At 43.4% G+C, this 19502-nt stretch overlaps 1 protein-coding gene across 2 annotated transcripts in view; it reads right to left on the bottom strand.

Annotated features, from left to right (window-relative positions):
- The window catches only part of CDC42BPB (CDC42 binding protein kinase beta), a 114584-nt gene extending 96288 nt beyond the window's left edge, over positions 1–18296 (bottom strand). The window contains exon 1 of one of the 2 annotated variants that reach the window (XR_013827254.1): positions 17627–18293. Coding sequence is in view for 1 of the 2 variants with exons in the window: in XM_079914237.1 (XP_079770363.1) it covers positions 17627–17801 (175 nt within the window). In the remaining variant the exon portion in view is untranslated. Of the gene's footprint in view, positions 1–17626 lie in introns of both variants that reach the window. The other variant, XM_079914237.1, reaches the window with a different exon arrangement.
- Positions 18297–19502: the final 1206 nt, after the last annotated feature.

Below are 19502 nucleotides of genomic sequence, written 5' to 3'. Positions count from 1 at the left end.
GGTGTGAATTCTTTAAGTTTTTTTTCTTCTTACAAAATGAAGTTTTGTTTATATTACAAACCAATCGTTATGAAAATGCTACCAGAGAGGAAAAACTATAAAATCTGATGGAGGAGGTGGGGGGTGAGGGGTAGGATGAATTGGGAGATCGGGATTGACATATATACACTAATATGTATAAAACAGATAATAAGAACTTGCTGTATAGCACAGGGAACTCCACTTCGCTGTACAGTAGAAACTAACACAACATTGTAAAACAACTATACCTCAATTTTAAAAATATAAATAAATAAATAATAAAATCTGATGGACTAAGGATTTTGCAGTGCTCAAAAACATCACCACTCAGTAGGAACAACTAGTAATTCTATATTATTTTTAGGGAAGTTTTCTAAATAATCCACGACAAAAAGAACAACCAAGAATTACCAGTATTTGAAGGAAAATCATTAAGAGGAAAAGTTCCAAGGTGAACAAAGAACTGACCCCACGGGAAACATAAATCAGGGAGAACACTTGTAAAAATTCTAATTAGTATCCTCAGAAAGAGAAAAAATTACAGCCACCTTCTACCCAGCACCTCACCATGATCATGAAGGAATATCTTTTTCAAGAGGGAGACATTTCGGGGCTTCCCTGGTGGCACAGTGGTTGAGAATCCATCTGCCAATGCAGGGGGCACAGGTTCGATCCCTGGTCCCGGAAGATCCCACATGCCACGGAGCAACTAAACCTGTGCGCCACAACTACTGAGCCTGCGCTCTACAGCCTTCAAGCCACAACTACTGAGCCCGCGTGCCACGACTACCAAAGCTCTTGCACCTAGAGCCCGTGCTCTGCAACAAGAGAAGCCACCGCAATGAGAAGCCCGCACACTGCAACGAAGAGTAGCCCCCGCTCGCTGCAACTAGAGAAAGCCCGCACACAGCAACAAACACCCAACACAGCCAAAAATAAATTAATTAATTTAAAAAAAAAATAGACTTGACTTTAAAAAAAAAAAAGAGGGAGACGTTTCGACACTAGAAATCCATACTCAGTCAAACAAACACCACTAAAATAAGGGCACAATAAGACATTTTTAGACATGCAATAACTTGGAAAGATTACCACCCTTGATCCCTTCATGGGGGGAAAATGTTATATACACATACAGTTGTATATATAAAACATATACGGGGCTTCCCTGGTGGCACAGTGGTTAAGAAACCGCCTGCCAACGCAGGAGACACGGGTTCAAGTCCTGGTCCGGGAAGATCCCACATGCCGCAGAACAACTAAGCCTGTGTGCCACAACTACTGAGCCTCCGCTCTAGAGCCTGCGTGCCACAACTACTGAGTCCACATGCCACAACTACTGAAGCCCGCGCGCCTAGAGCCCGTGCTCCACAACGAGAAGCCACTACAATGAGAAGCCCGCGCACCGCAACAAAGAGTAGCCCCCACTTACCACAACTAGAGAAAGCCTGCACGCAGCAATGAAGACCCAACGTAGCCAAAAATAAATAACAAAATTTTAAAATAAATTTAAAAAATATATATATGTGTATACATATCCCCCCACCATGAAAAGACTCTAGCAAATCATTGAGTCAATTTGGTAGTTTTTGTCTTTTTAGGAATTTGTCCATTTCACTGACAAAATAAAAGAATCCAAGAAAGAGTGACGTGAGCAATAAGAAACGGTGGCAGCTGAGTTATGCCCAGAAGCAGCAACGAAAGTTAGGAAGAAAGTCCAGGGACTCCTCAATGCTAACATCTGGATGACTCTCCTGCTCAAGGCACAGGATAGGTGCCTTCTCCCTGGGTCCAGTCACACAATTGGGTTTTACAGTGAATAACAGTTACATACCTAAAATTATTATAAATTCTATTCATTAGTTTCCAATTCTTACAACCAACTTAGACTTAGAATGAAAAAGATTTCACTGTAAGTCACAACATAACATAAATGCTATAAACTTTGACAACATAAAATTGGTAACTCCCCCTAATTAACTACTGAGTGAAAACTAAAAATGATGTAGCCACAGGCATAAAAGAAATAAAAGTAGTTAAATTATTTCATATACAATTCCATGTTAATACACCAAAGGTTATTGATAAAATGAATGGTGTTTCTTAGGGAATATTAATTATAAAATCAACCAAGAGACAGAAAACCCAACAGAATACTAAGTTTGAAAGCTGTCTAAGAATATCCCCCACTGAAAGCCACTGTATTTAGATAGTTCTTCACTCTGTAAAAATATTCTTGAACACAAGACTGGAAGCTTTATAACTTTTCATAAAAAATCTTATTTCTTAGCATAATTCTGATACCAAAATATTCCAAAGACAACATATGAAAGTTAAAACCACTAACTACAGACTCCTCTTCAATTAATACAGAAAACATGAATACAACAGGTTTGACTGTGCAGTTAGAGAATAAAATGCCATGGCTAAGTGTGCTTTATCCTGGCAATGTATGAATGATTCAACAGCATTATGTATATTAATATAAACAATAAAAATTAATAGTCAAAGACAAAAATCACAATCCTCGATATATGTAATAACCATATTCTAACATTAATTTCTCATGAAAAATTTGAAATGACTATAAATAGAAATATATTTTGATGTTAAAAAGCTTTCAAATCAATATTCAATTTTAATGTAAATTCTAGAAGATGCTCTAAAATTCAAAAAGAAGTAAAAAAATTATAATACAACTAAGGGGAAGAAGACTTTTACCCTCTATGACATACCCTTCTATACTGCCTGAATTCATTAAATCACGAGCATACATTATTTTTATAATTTTAACATTATTTAAAATAAAAATAGCACTGGCCAAATATAATTTCTGTGATATAGGTTCTAATATTTTTAATACTTGGTATGAGGGACAATCCTAAGCTACCAAGAACTGGGACTTGGACCATCTGTGACCACCCGCCACAAACTATTACAGAATTCAACGTTTGGAGAGAGGCACTAGATTTAGAAAAATCATTCATTCTTTCTGGAGAATTTTAAAAACCAAAACAATTTCTGGCAGCATCACTCTTCATTAATAGCCCCAAACTGGACAACCCAGATGTCCATCTGAATGAATGGATAAACTGTGGGAAACGAATTCAGTGGACTACTATACAGCAACCAGAAAGAACTAGCTATAGTTATTTACACTCAACAACATGGATGGATTTCAATTACCTTTACTTGCAATTACTTTTTTGTTCAGATAAAATATATATAATGTAAAATTTGCCATTTTAACCATTTTAAAGTTGGCCAAGAAAAAAAAAAAAAAGAGGAGACTCAAATTGCTAGAACTGAAATGAAAGAGGGGACACTACTACAGATCCTACAGAAATAAAAGGATTAAGAAATACTACAAGCAACTGTATGCCAACAAATTAACCTCAGTGAAATGGACAAATTCCTAAAAAGACAAAAACTACCAAATTGACTCAAGAAGAAACAGAAAATGTGAACAGATCTATAATAACTAGAGAGACTGAATTAGTAATCAAAAAACTAACCACAAAGAAAGCCCAGGGACTTCCCTGGTGGCGCAGTGATTAAGAATCTGCCTGCCAGTGCCGGGGGCACGGATTCGAGCCCTGCCAGGAAGATCCCGCATGCCCTGGAGCAACTAAGCCCATGAGCCTGAGCTCTAGAGCCCGCGAGCCACAGTGACTGAGCCCGCGTGCCTAGAACCTATGCTCCACAACAAAGAGAAGCCAAAACCTAAAATAAAATAAATTAAGTAAAAAGCCCAGATGGCTTCATAGGTGACTTTTATCAAACATGGGAAGAATCATATATTAATTTTTCACAAACTCTCAAAAAATGTAAGAGAGAACCCTTCCTAACTCATTCTATAAGGCCAGTATTATCCTGATACCAAAACCTGACAAAGACATATATGAGGAAAGAAAAACACTCCAGACCAATTATCTCTTATGAATATAGATGCAAAAATCTTCAACAAAATACTAGCAAACCAAATCAAGTAACACAGAAAAAGAATTGTACACTGTGACCAAGTGGGATTTATCCCAGGAATGCAAGGTTGATTCAACATACAGAAATCAATTAAATGTAATACACCACAGCAACTGAATAAGAAACAAAAGCCACATGATTATCTCCACAGATGCAAAAAGCAGCTGATAAAATCCAATAAACTTTCATGACAAAAATACTCAACAAACTAGGAATAGAAGGGTACTTCCTCAACCTAATAAAGGGCATCTATGAAAACTCACAGCTAACAGCATACTTAATGGTGAAAGATAGAGACACTTTCTCCCTAAGATCAGGAATAAGACAAGAATGCCCACGCTTGCCACTTCTATTCCACACTGTACCAGAGGTTCTAGCCAGGACAATTAGGCAACAAAAATAAATAAAAGGCATCCAAATTGGAAAGGAAAAAACAAAACTACCTCTATTCATGGGTGACATGACTTTGTACACAAAACTCCTAAGAAATCCACTAAAAAAACCATTAGAACTAATAAACAAGTTGAGCAATTTTGCAGGATACAGAATCACTATTAAAAAAAATTGTATTTGGGGCTTCCCTGGTGGCGCAGTGGTTAAGAATCCACCTGCCAATGCAGGGGACATGGGTTCAAGCCCTGGCCCGGGAAGATCCCACGTGCTGCGGAGCAACTAAGCCCATGCGCCACAGCTGCTGAGCCTGCACTCTAGAGCCCGCAAGCCACAACTACTGAGTCCACGTGCCACAACTACTGAAGCCCGTGCGCCTAGAGCCCATGCTCCACAACAAGAGAAGCCACCGCAATGAGAAGCCCACACACCACAACGAAGAGTAGCCCCTGCTTGCCACAACCAGAGAAAGCCTGCGTGCAGCAACGAAGACCCCACGCAGCCATAAATAAATAAATAAAATTTATATAAAAAAATTGTATTTGTATAAATTTGCAATGAACAATCCAAAAATGAGATTAAGAAAACAATTCCACTTGCAATAGCATTTAAAAAGAGACAAACTTGGGAATAATTTAACAAAATAAGTACAAATCTTACACTTTGCATGGTGAATGGAATTAATGCAACTAAATGATCACTCGAAAAGTTAAAATGGGGCTTCCCTGGTGGCGCGGTGGTTGGGAGTCCTCCTGCCGGTGCAGGGGACGCGGGTTCGTGCCCCGGTCCGGGAGGGTCCCACGTGCCGCGGAGCGGTTGGGCCCGTGAGCCATGGCCGCTGAGCCTGCGCGTCCGGAGCCTGTGCTCCGCAACGGGAGAGGCCACAGCAGTGAGAGGCCCGCGTGCCGCGAAGAAAAAAAAAAAAAAAAAAGTTAAAATGGCACATTTTATGTCATATGTATTTTACCACAGTAAAAAAGTAAAAACAAGTTAAACTCTGAAAACTACAAAATATTTTTGAAAAAAAATTCAGAGCTAAATAAATGGAAAGATATATTGTGTTTACAGACAGGCAGACTTAATATTGTTAAGATGGCAATACTCCCCAAATTGATCTACAGATTCAACTCAATCCCTATCAGAATCCCAGAGGGCTTCTTCATAGAAATTGACACACTGACCCTAAAATTCATATGGAGATTCAAGGAACCCAGAATAGCCAAAACCATCTTGAAAAAGAACAAAGTTGGAGGACTCAAACTTCCCGATTTCAGAACTTACTACAAAGCAACAGTAATCAAGAAAGTGTGGTAGTTACATAAAGATAGGCATATACATCAACAGAAGAGAACTGAGAGCCCAGAAATAAGACCATACGTTTATGGCAAGTTGATTTTGACAAGGGTGCCAAGATTATTCAATGGGAAAAACAGTCTCTTCAACAAATGGTGTTGGGACAACAGGATAGCCACATGCAAAAGAATGAATTTGAACTCCCATCTCACACCTTATATAAAAAATGATTCAAAATGGATCAAAGACCTAAATGTAAAAGCTAAAACTATAAAATTCTTAGAAGAAAACACAGATACAAATCTTTATGACCCTGGATTTAGCAATGGATTCTTACATATGCCACCAAAAGCAACAAAAGAAAAGTTAAATTGGATTTCATCAAAATTAATAACTTGTGCTTCAACGGAAACCATTAAGAAATCGAAATGACAACCTACAGTATAGGAGAAAATATCTGCAAATCACACATCTAATGAAGGATTTGTATCCAGAATATATAAAGAACTCTCACAACTCAACAAAATAAACAATTTTGTTTATTTTTTAACACAATTTAAAAAAATGAGCAGGGAACCTGAATAGACATTTCTCCAAAGAACATATAAAAATGGCCAATAAACAAAACAATAAACAAGATGCTCATCATTAGCCTTTAGGCAAAAGCAAATCAAAACCACAATGAGATACCACTTCAACACACACTAGTATGGCTAGAATAAAAAAGACAAATAAGAACAAGCATTGGTGAGGATGAGGAGAAACTGGAACCCTACTGCTGCTGTCGGGAATGTGAACTGGGACGGTTGTTATGGAAAACAATCTGGCAGTTCTTCAAAATGCTAAGCAGAGAGTTACCAAATGACCTAGCAATTCCACTCCCAGGTATACAATCAAGAGAAATGACAACGTATGTCCACATAAAAACCTGTACATTAACGTTCATAGCAACATTATTCAAACTAGCTCAAAGGTAGAAATAACTCAAATGTCCATCAACTGATGAATGGGTAAACAAAATATGGACTATCCATATAACAGAATATTATTCAGCAATAATAAGGAATGAAATACAGATATATCCTTGAAAACATTACGCTAAGTGAAAAGAATCCAATCACAAAAGACCACATATTATATGATTCCATTTATAGGAAATGTCCAGAATATGCCAATATATAATGAAACGAGATTAGTGGCTGCTTGGGGCTGCCTGGGGCTGGTGAGGGAAGGAAGGAGTTGGGACTGATAGCTAAAGGGTTTAGGATTTCTTTTTAAGGTGATGAAGGTGGAAATAAATAGCTGCACAACTCTACGAAATACTAAAACTACTGAACTCTACAACTTAAATAGGTAAATTGCATGTGGATTACATCTCAACAAAACTGTTACCAAAAAAGAAAGAAAAGAAATCATTTGTTAATTGTAAATGGCAGGGAAACCTTTCTTTTTCACTAAAATAAAGTTAGTTAGCTGTGTAATTCGATTTAAGTTTCTCTCACATTGTTGATAGACATCCAGGGTCTGTTCAATATCCCTCTTAACATATCATTTCACAAGGATTATCAAAACTTCATAAACACAAATCTTGGTTTTTTAAAAATAATTATATACTTGTACAAGAAATATATCCAGGCTTATCACTTTGATTACATAAAACCATAATAATGCCTTAGGTTTTGAGAAACATTTTTGTCCCAATACAGTCTAATGTAAATGCTACCCTTGACACCTTAACTGGCGGAATTGGAAATAGAGCATTCTTAGTAACCTCCCAAAGTGTTGCCAGCTAGACAATATATCCTACATATTTGAAAGCAATGCTTCATCAACATTTTCTCAGATTCATTTAAAGGTACATCAAAAAGGTGATTTGTTAATGTACTTAAAGACTTTTCAACAATCTGATTCCAAATACTTAGGGTTAAAAAAGAAACAAATCTGAGCTGCAAAATTATTTTTTAAAGATTGCTGCAAACCCATTAATTATGAAACCAGCATCTTTCTCAATAATGAAGAATCAATATAAATGCTATTTCAAGTTAAAAATATGTTAAAAGTCAATTTAGCCCCCTGATTTAAATTTTTTAAACAAAACGAGAGAAACTCAATGTTTTTAATTCAATTCTTTCACATGAACGGGGTAAAACACAAGAGAGCAACAGCCTTAAAATGTAGTTTGGGTATCCTGGTAAGGGAGATCTATTTACCTTTGGGTTTTTTTTTTTTTTTGAGTGCTTAGTTTCCTTAACTTTTTTAGTATAAATGCTTTACGATGTTGTGTTAGTTTCTAGTGTACAGCAAAATGAATCAGCTATATGCATACATATATCCCCATATCCCCTCCCTCTTGAGCCTCCCTCCCACCCTCCCTATCCTGTCCCTCTAGGTGGTCACAGAGCACCTAGCTGATCTCCCTGTGCTATGCGGCTGCTTCCCACTAGCTATCTATTTTACATTTGGTAGTGTATATATGTGCATGCCACTCTCTCACTTCACCCCAGCTTCGCCCCCACCCCCGTGCCCTCAAGTCCGTTCTCTATGTCTGCATCTTTATTCCTGCCCTGCCACTAGGTTCATCAGTACCGCTTTTTAAAATTCCATATATATGCGTTAGCATAAGGTATTTGTTTTTCTCTTTCTGACTTACTTCACTCTGTATGACAGTCTCTAGGTCCATCCACCTCACTACAAATAACTCAATTTCGTTTCTTTTTATGGCTGAGTAATATTCCATTGTATATATGTGCCACATCTTCTTTATCCATTCATCTGTCAATGGACACTTAGGTTGCTCCCATGCCCTGGCTATTGTAAATAGTGCTGCAACGAACATTGTAGTACATGTATCTTTCTGAATCATGGTTTTCTCAGGGTACATGCCCCATAATGGGATTGCTGGGTCATATAGTAGTTCTATTTTTAGTTTTTTAAGGAACAAGGGAGGTCTATTTACCTTTGGATTTCATTTGTTTTTTATGTATTTATAAAATCATGAGTGGTAAGAACATTTCTTATTCTGCTCTTTATTTTAAATTGGTGATTTCTTCCTACATACCAAAAGCTTTAGAGTTAAACAGAATCAGCTCTGTGTCACTTCAAGAAAGATAAAGTTTATACACCGGGTCCCTGAGTCACAAACACCCAATTCAAACATCGCCACGTTACCTATCCACGCAGGCACACTCCTGCTTCACGCCTATGCCCACCCAGGGTGCCTCCCCAGCCCTCCTTCCAACCACTTTTCAGGCATCCCCTCTTCTGCTTTCAACACACCCAAGTCCCCCTCCTTCACATCCTTTTACCCCTTCTCCTTTCTCTCTCTTCCAATGTTGTAGAATAACTAGAAAAAAACTTGCCCTCCCATATCTCCATTTCTTCCTTCTACTTACGCAGGAAACTTTCTAATAAGTGAGTAAATATAACAAACAGAATACATCCAAAAAAAATGAAACAGGAACTGTACGCTCTCACTTCATTTAGAGATGAAAACTAGGGTACCTTTCAGTTACCTCCAGTGTATAGGACACCCTTATCTCTGCACCACCTGGAAATCTCATAAAATGATAGCATAGATTACAGTGGGACGTAGCCTCAAGGATAACATGAGCTCCAGAGAACAGTAATTTTGTTTTGTTACCACTGCAGTGCCTGGCACTTCTTAAGTCCTTAAAGAATGCTTGTTGAATGAATGACAGGAGATGACAGTAGACTACAAATGTCAACACAATTCTGCATAGTGGGGAGAGCAAATGGACAAGTGGCATCTAATTTAGCGAAGCTAGAAAAGTGAAAGTGAAGTAGGGATAAGGCAGCCCAGGAATAACCAGCAGCACCAGTATCTTGAAGGCTAAACAATAATGGACAGAAAACAGAATTGGCTTTAAGTCCGCAGAAGAAGAAGTTATACTCCAGACCTCCTCCCACCCCCATCCCCACCACTGGCCCTCCTCCACCTCACCCCACCTTTGCAGAAAGCTGGCAGCTGGGCATATACCACTCTCCCCACCATCTAGGCAGGAGACCAGAAACCCCACTCCCAGAGGAGGAACTACTTTAACAACCCTGGCAGCGCCCCTCAAATGAGCCACACCCCCATCTGCCTTCTAGTGGTGAGACTCAACATTTGAAGTTTGCGCACACAGAGAGTTCCAATCAGTCCAGGCATAATTATGGAAGACAGCCAATAATCACCAGACATCTGAAGAAGAGCTTCTGACATCAAAGACGAAGACCAAAGTAGGAAACAGGATTAAAAGGACTCAGAAGAAACAGAGACAGCACAAGAAACAAAAGAAAATGTCTGTATAACATAAATGTACGCACATAAATCAACAAAACATAAAGAGGAAAAAGTTTTCAATGATTTGCCTTCATGAAACAGAAACAAGATGTTATTAAAAAGAAAGGAAATACTAAGGACAAAAACACTTAGAAATGAAAGACACGATGGCAGAAATAAAAACTCAATGTAAAGACTAGAAGACAAAGTTGAGGATCTCTCCCAGAAAAATAAGGACAAAAGATCAATGAATGGAAAAAAGTAGGAGAAAGGAAACTAGCAGAAAGTTCCAGAAGGTCCAAAATATGAATAACAGGCAACCAAAAAGGCAAGAATGAAGAAAGCAGACATCATAAAGATATAATACAGAAAAGTTCTGGAGAGCTGAAGGACCCAAGTGTCCCCACCAAAAAGACCCACCAAGGAACACTAGGGATAAATAAAGACCTTGAAAGCTCCCAGAGATGGAACAAGTCTCACAAAGGCGTGGGAATCACAATGGTCTCAGGCTTCCCCTTTGCAACAACAGCAGGCAGACATCTGAGTAAAGCTCCAAACTTCTGAGGAAAAATGACCTGTAACCTAGAATTCAATACCCAGGTAAACTGCCGTTCAAGTGTGAGAAAAGAAAAGACATTTTCAGACAGGCTCTCAAAAAGACTTCTCTCTGATGAACTCTTTCTCAGGAAGCCACTAGAATATACGACACAGGATCCAGGAATTCCCATTCCACACAGGAGAGGCACAAAAAGAATTCCCAGAAGGAATGAAGAGAAATCCCAGGATGACTGCTAAGTAGCAGGCCTAGAGAAGAAACAGCCTAGAATGGAACAGGAAAATGAAAGGCTCTACAAGGGATGAAAGTGAGAGATCACTCGAGGTGTCTGTACTGGGGAGTTCTATTTAGAAGCCTGGACTAAATTCATGACTATACATTGGCATCCACGCTAAATGAGAGAAAAAATAATGCATTCCAATTAACACAAAAATAATTCCTTGTCTTAGTAGACTGTGAATTAACTGTATCCTATGTGGCTCAGCTGTTAAAATGTTTACCCAATGATAACAACAAACACTGAGTATCAGTTTAAACAAAAATTATTATATAGTCAGATTTGGAAAAGCAGAGAGAAAGGAAGGGTGTGTGTGTTTCGGGCAGCGCAGGAAAGAAGACCTGTAAAGCTCCTAGCCTTCTCTTCCACAGTAGGAAGTTAACAGGTAATATATAAAATGGCAAATCAGAAATCAGCAGGACAAGCATGCGATTTAGATGCATGAAACCTGAGGCAAGAACTGCTAAACAGACAACCATCAGCATCCAAGAATCGCCCCCATCCGCATAACACCTTCACCCTCTGCCTGGAGTGTAGACAGGAGGGCCCCCATCAGACCACACAGTGGGCTTAGCAGGAAAGGGCCCAGGTCCCTGAAGGCTTCTTGGAATGAGACTGTCTTCCTAGCCCTGGACTACCAACAGTGTCACATGACAGAGAATTCAACCTTGATTTTAAGTCACTGTTGTTTGGTTCTCTATTACTGGCAGTTCAATGGGATCATAAGACAGTTGATGATAAGGAGAAACAGAAGGGTTGAAAGAGGTTGCTTAGGGACTTCCCTGGTGGCGCAGTGGTTAAGAATCCGCCTGCCAATGCAGGGGACACGGGTTCGAGCCCTGGTCCGGGAAGATGCCACATGCCGCGGAGCAACTAAGCCTGTGCGCCACAACTGCGGAGCCCACGCACCACAACTACTGAGCCCACGTGCCACAACTATTGAAGCCCACGTGCTCTAGGGCCCGCACGCCGCAACTACTGGCCCCGCGTGCTGCAACTACTGAAGTCCGTGCGCCTAGAGCCTGTGCTCCACAACAAGAGAAGCCACAGCAATGAGAAGCCCGTGCACCGCAACAAACAGTAGCCCCCGCTCGCCGCAACTAGAGAAAGCCCGCGCGCAGCAACGAAGACCCAACACAGCCAAAAATAAATGAGTGAATGAATAAATAAATGAAACAAATAAACCTAAAAAGATACAACTAATCCAAGTTTTAGAGGTTGAGATTAATGGCACCTCTGACCATATCCTGTGGGGGTGATTTTCATTAAATACAATTTTACTTTTATTAAGGTAATGCATTTACTCAGTTTTAAAAGTCAAGTAGTTCTACAGAGTTATTCAATATAATGCAAAACAGTAGTCCGTCTACCAGCCAGCCCACTCTGGGTCTAACTTCTATAAGCAACCTCTTTGGGGCTACTCTTCGTTGCGGTGCACGGGCTTCTCATTGCGGTGGCTTCTCTTGTTGTGGAGCACGGGCTCTAGGCGCACGGGCTTCAGCAGTTGTGGCACACGGGCTCAGTAGTTGTGGCCCGCGGGCTCTAGAGCACAGGCTCAGTAGTTGTGGCGCCCTGGCTTAGTTGCTCCGTGGCATGTGGGATCTTCCCAGACCAGGGCTCGAACCCTCATCCCCTGCATTGGCAGACGGATTCTTAACCACTGTGCCACCAGGGAAGTCCCTTAGGTCAATGTGAAATTCCAGCGTTGGACCATGGATTTCAGACCTGATTTTTTTTTAAGGCAACAGAATACAAAGTCATTGTAGAAGTTTTGAAAGGGGGAATGATGAAATGAAAAGCAGTGTTGAAGACTGATCTGGCAGAGATATTTAAATCTTCAAGCAAGAAAGGCTTTAATTTAGGTCTGAGGGCTTGAGAGCTTCAGCTAGGCCACTGATAATGGGAATGGGCGGGGGGGAAGAAAGTTTAAAATAAAACTAAGATATTTCAAAGCAGGTGCCGGCAAGAAGGCCCAGGGCTGACCATGGGTCCATGAAGGAGAGAAACCCTGGTGAGAGGGCTACTTGCTCAGAAATGATTAGGGAAAATGTCCAGAGCCCGGTTTACCCAAACGAGAGGGGAAATGGGGGTGGAGGGCAGATCATGGGATCTCTCAAACTCCTAACCGTTTTCAAACCCATGACTCTGTGATTTTGGAGGCTAGAGGAATCGTCATCATGCAGTAAATGTTAGGACTCCCCGCTGAAGAGTAAATTCCTTACGTCTCCAAAGAAGCTCCAATACAAGAACAGAAATTATATAATTCAATTCAAATTTCTCTTCAAATTTCTAATTCTTTCCTAAAGACAACAGAAATCCAAAGCCTCCTATTATAGGGGAATTCCCTGGTGGTCCAGTGGGTACGACTCCGCGCTCCCAATGCAGGGGGCCCAGGTTCGATCCCTGGTCTGGGAACTAGATCCCGCGTGCTACAACTAGGACCCAGCACAGCCAAAATAAATAAATTAAATTAAATATTTAAAAAAATTTTTTTCAAGTCTCCTATTATACAATTGATCCTTTTTGCAAAGTTTTAATCTGAAAACAATTTTGCTGCCACTTACCTACTGGCAAAAATCTAATATGAAACACAGATTATTTAAAATCATACTATGAAGTGTGATCTTCATCTCATAGATAGTATCTGTTTTATTTTAAATGAATAAAATTAAAAAATAAGATAAAATAGATACTAATTGTTTAATTGTTCTTTGGTAGATTTTAAGTCTAAATAAAGCCTTCAAAAATTACCATATTCCTCCGCGGCATGTGGGATCTTCCCAGGCCAGGGCTCGAACCCGTGTCCTTTGCATTGGCAGGCAGATTCTTAACCACTGCGTCACCAGGGAAGCCCCATTTTACCACTTATGATTTTTTAAAAAAGGGTAAAAAATCTATATGTGGTCTCTTGTAGCATGATCCTTTTACTTTATTAGTCTCAAAAAATACATTTTGCCTCTTTACCAAGAAAAGCATTCAATAGCTTTGCTGTACTTAATATAGTTTGAAATTAACAGTCCTGTTTGCTCGCATGTTTATCCAGCATCACAGACGTCAGCACAGACAGGACAAGATTTCCAAGGGCGTCAGGTGCTGCAACAAGAGGCAGGGCAAAGGCAAGGGGCGTTCCTGTCAACACTGCCACCGGCGCATTCTGAGTTTTTACCTTAACGTGCATTTGCAATTGAAGAGCAATTCACCACACAGCAGAAGCTTTTTCAGGTAGCTCACACAGTGGTATCTTGAAGTGAGAACAACTCACTCCAACTCCAGTTTTACTTATTGCAAGTCTACATTTAACAAAGACACTGCTGTATACCTCAAAGCCCAACTGTCAATGGAGGAGGTTTTAAGAGAGAAAAAGTAAGGCTGGCCGGTTAATGTTTAATGGTTTCAGCAGTCCCATCACTTGCCATGTAGTCAATATCACCATGCATTTCAAATACCTATTTACAAATCCAAATTATGTTAACCTAAATTTTATTACCCAATCCCAGTATTCCCCTACAAGTTAGATCTTATTATTCAAAAGATCTGTTTCTTATATGTTAGTTAAAAAACGTGTTCCTATGTTATGCAAAAATTCTATCTGGAGAAACCATTAGATTAAAATGTATCTTGAGATGTTCAGCACCATCAGCTAAGCCTGAACGTATTAAACTTGGTAGAGTCATCCCACTCACACCTAGGGCTGAGCATCCCCAGGCCAAGAGCTACAGGAATTCACACAGATGAAGGAGAACTCTGAGAAGGTACCGCTTCCTTCATAATAAGAAAAATCACCAATGAGGAAATTAAACAGAGGGCTACAAAGATTAATTCTAGCCCTTACAGAGGAAGCATGGTGGCACGATGAGAGAAGATGCTCTGGACTGGGAAACGGGAAACCCACGCTCACGTATGCCGCCAGCAGCGAGCTCCAGGCCTCCCACCTGCTCTGCAGGCCACGTGGGGCTCAGAGCAGAGGGCCACTGTGATCCACCCAATGCCAATGGGCTGGGACTTCAAACATCAGCTCTGTCTAAATATAATACCGGCCATTATTTTTAAGTCATGAAAAAAAAATTTTAAGACATGTAAAAGTATTTTTATATAACGAAGATGAAAGACAACAATTTCACCTCATTTAGTTGTCCATATTTGTTGCTGTCTACTTGTAGAAATTTCAAAATGTTTCATATGCTCTGCTTCAAACGGTATCAAATTTGCATTTAAAAAACAGCTTAAAGAAATACACACGCAAAGCAGGGTATTTCCAACTTTTAATTAAGGTCCTGGATCTCATAGAGAAAACTAATCAAACTATAAACACAATCAAGGGAAAATTAAAGGCAAAATCTACAGTGAAGCCTAGGATGAGTCTTGTCCCAAGCAGCCACTGTGGAAATAAGAAAATCTTCTTTTAAAACTTAAAATCTTTAATACTTATACTTTCCAAATTTCCTCAAAGATTCCCCAGTAAGTCTCAAATCTGGGCTGAATCGGCTATTTTCCTTCATTAAGTTTCAAGAATTCTACATAACTGTTAACAGACACCTAGCAAGGTTGGCCCCTCTGCAGGAGAGGACTCAAACATCAGAGGTCTCAAACATCAGGCAGAGTGTAAATCCAAACACTCAACCATCTGCAGGTTGACAGCCTATGTATGTGTTTCTTGAGCAGAGCAGAAGTAATTCCACTTGGAAGTCAGGGCACCTAATAATGCTCCGCAAACAATTCCTCTTGAAAGACCATTCTTTGCCTTCCAAACACAATGACTGGGCATTCCAAGTAACACTAAATAATGACTGCACACACATCCTAACTAGTAATACACACTGTGGAGTTATATCGGTGCGTATGTTAACACACATGAGATGAAATACTGCTTCTAAAACATATTACTATTCCATGAACATGCCACCTTAGAGTACATTCTTCTCTGTAATTTAAAGTTCTGTGCAGACTGAGTTCTTTAGAATAATGTAATTTATTTGTAATCATAATTTCCAAAGAGCCAGCACACGATTTTCAAAATATTTCTTTATTACAGCACAGAGCTTCTACTTAAGACTTGGAAAACCCAAATCTCATAAGACCTCCGCACATGCAGAGAAGAGCTTCCTCCAGTGAAGCCCACCAGTTCACAGAGTGGCAGGTACCGTCTGGTGGTGAGGGGGCTGCACAAGGAAGGACCACTGCTCCACAGGGCACCCAGCCTTCAGGATAAGCCCCTCCGAGGCACTGCAGGTCCCCAGGCCAGAGGCTAGCTGGACCACACCTTACCTGCTAACTCAACCTTCCCTCTGCCTCCTCTTTGCAGTCACACATTTACTCACATACCAAGCACTGAGTTGAACCTGATCTTGAAACTGGATTTCAAGATCAAACACTCAGCAAGAACAGCAAAGAGGATACTCAGAAGGCTGGGATGTAACAGGCACCAAAGACTTCACTTTCAAAGCAACTGTGAAGTCAGTTAACTCATTCAGTTGGAAATCATGTCACTGATAAATGACCCCAGAAAATGAATAGTACTCTTATTTTACTGATATCGTATATAATCAAGAAAGGTGGACCCCACCAAAATAAAGCATAACAGGCTGTCCTGGGGCTGTGGGCCTCCTTCTACTGCTGCTCTCACAAGACATCAAAATTCCACTGAAGCGCGAAAAACAGCAGCTCTCTAAAGAATATCACAACTTAAGTTTTATTTTGTAAACAAAATTCCAAATTCTAATTACCACTTTGGCAGAGGAGGTGGCCTCACTATGGAACACATTCGTTTGTTTCTTCATGTCAATATCAGCTTTATCAGCCCCAAAGGTTAGAAATTACTGGATCAAACTGCACAATCCTAGTCCAATGACGCACATGACCCAAGGATAAGATTTTCATAGATCTGGCCCGAACCCGGAACAGAAACATTGCATCTTCCTTCTCAGTATTTTTATATGAGGCTGAGGGTCTTGACAAAATGTCCAAGTTAGAGAGAGAGACTGTAAGAAGATTTTACTTTACACGTGTAGCTGTTCTTGAGATTCTAACCATTAAGTAGCTTAATCAAATTTTTGTCCTAATAAAGCATAATAACTTAGTTAACCAATGATTAAGGCACGCAAAGATCAGACGAAGAAAGTTCTTAAGTGACTTCCATATACTAACAGTTCCAGCTGCCCCCCAAATATTGCAAGGGTCTGGCAAAACTACAATGAAAAAAATCAATTTGCTCTCGCATGGCGTATTCAAAACAAGGCTTTTAACCTTAAAATTCCCTTAGAGGTGGTACAGTCAAAGGGATGTTCAGGCCCCGGACACCAAGGGATGCAGACAGGCTGTCACCTAGGAGGGGCTCCCAGGAGACGCACGGGGGTGCGGGGGACAGACGCAAAAAGCACACGCCGCTGCCCCCACAAGCCAGCAGGGCGAGCGGGGGGAGCAACTCGACGCGGACTCCGGACCCCAAGGGCGAGGGGCGGATATCCCAGGGAGTGCTGCAGGAAACGATATCCAGACTCGGAGGGTGGATCTAGGAAGCGGCCGGGGCGATGGCCGGGCGCGGGGGTGGGGGTGGGAACGGAGGATGTGGCTCCGAGGGGCAGGATGAGGGGGCGGGTCGGCCGAACGCGGATGTGAGAAGGCCAAAGAGGAGGGCAGGGCGGGATGGAGAGCCGCGAAGCGGTGAGGGCGCCAGGAGCGGCCGGACAGGGATGGGGCGGCGGGTCTGGGAGCGGTGACGAGGCGGGATGAGCGGAAGCCCGAGGACAGGGAGGAGGCGGGCGGAGTGGGGGGAGGGCGCAACCGGGCGGGGGTCGCAGAGCCGAGGGTCAGGCCCGCGCACACTTACCCCACTCGAGGAACTCGGCCACATACTTGTCGCGGCGCAGGGCCGAGTGGCTACACTCGGTGTACAGGCAGACGAGCACGTCGAGCAGCGTCTCCACGCTCAGGGCGCTCTCGTTGCGCCAGGGCCCGTCCAGGAGCAGCTGCTCCAGCTTCTTGAGCCGCACCTTGGCAGACATGGTGCCGCGCGGCCCGCTCCCAACGCGCCGGCCTCTCGCCGCCCGCTCGGCCAGTCCGTCAGGGCGAGCCCTCAGCGTCCCGGCGGCCGCGAGCCTCGGCAGCCGCGGCCCCTCGTCGCCGCCCCGTCCGCGTCGTCGCGCCCCGGCCTAGGCCGACATCTTGGGCTCGGTCCCGGCGGCGCAGCGTCTGGGGCGCCGGGCCCCGCGGGTCCATGGGCTGGTCTCCTCCCCTCGGCGCCGCCGCCCGCCCCCGCCTCGCGCTCCTCGGCCCCGCCCGCGGCCGCACCCTCCTCGCCGCCCGCCGTCGACCTGCAGCGGCGCGGAGCCGAGCGCTGCGCAAGCCCGGCCGGCGCCCGAGCCCCGACCCCAGCCTCGACCCGGCGGCACAGCCCCGCGGCCCGCAGCCAACCAGGGCGCGGCCAGCGCGGGCGCAGCCAACCACGGCGTGGCCGGCCGCCGCCGCGCTGACCTCAGCGCGCCGCCCCGCCCCTGCGCTCCCGGCTCCCGGCTCCCGGCGGGATCGGACCTCGCCGCTTGCCGTAGGGGGGGGGGGGGTCGGGATGCTGGGAAGGTCGGGCGGGCGGGGTCGAAGGGGAGTGTCGCCCGGCGGGGGCGGGGCGAGCGAATAGCCAGTGCTCCGCCGAGATTGTGGCGCAGGCGCGTGCGCAGAGGGCGGCCGGGCGGCGTGCGCGAGCGCGTCGGGGACCGGGCCTCTGTATGCGAGGCCTGCGCTCCCGCGCGCGCACGTCTTGTCTCCAGAAGGGGACCTGGGGTCTCGGAGTAGACCCACGGGGCCTGGCCTCCCTGGGGGCTTCGTGGCCGGTGGGCTGACGTGAGCGTCGAGGGCCGTACCGCAGACGCAGCGCTGGCAGCCTCGGCTGTCTCTTTTAAAACCGGGTCTCATCTGGGCTGGGAGCGGCCTTACGGAAAAGGCGACCTTCTTCTAACTTGACGGGCGGGAGACAGGCCCGCCCGTACAGGGTGGGGGCTGCTGGAGAGGGGCGCCCCCGCGGTCTACCCAGCGCCCCGTGAATTCGTGTTGCACCCGCACTGGCCGCTTCAGACTCTACTGCCCACCTTCCCCTCCCCGCAAACAGATGCCTTGGGGTGTCAGTTTGGTAGGAAAGGGCCTGCTGTTTGTCTCCAGGCTGGGTTTGCCTAGCGATTCCCTGCTTATACCAAGATTACGGGTTTATTCGTGTGCCTGGGGAAGGAGGGTGACGGAGAACGTCTTCCACCCAAACAAACCCTTGGCGTCGGGAGAGGAGGGGCGGCCTAGAACTCGTGGGAGGTCACTGAGGCCATGGGGGTGGGAGAGGGCTGGGGAGCCAGGATGCAGGGTTAGGGATCCCCAACGTGGGAAAGGGAGGCGGAGGCGGGGGGAGCTTCAGTAGGAGCAGGGCAGCCAGGTGGAGCAGATGAGGGGACAGATAGAGGTTCGAAGATGCAACACTAAAGGAACCTGTGGCAAAACTGGCTCATGGAGATAAAATCACAGTAGCATCTACCGCTGTGGGAGGTATTGACTGGAAAGGGTAGGAGGGAGCCTTCTGGGCCTCTAGAAATGTTCTATAATTTGACTTGGGTGATGGTTATGCAGGAGTACATAAAAGGAACATTCTTCAAGCTCTACACTTCAGAGTAGTGCATATCACTGTATATCTATTATACCTTAGTTTTTTAAAAGCAGGCAAAAACAAT

Source organism: Stenella coeruleoalba, assembly GCF_951394435.1.
Source record: "Stenella coeruleoalba genome assembly, chromosome: 2".
Lineage (NCBI taxonomy): Eukaryota > Metazoa > Chordata > Mammalia > Artiodactyla > Delphinidae > Stenella > Stenella coeruleoalba.
The sequence above is the reverse complement of the archived record's forward strand: the minus strand, read 5'-3'. Positions and strand labels throughout refer to the sequence as shown.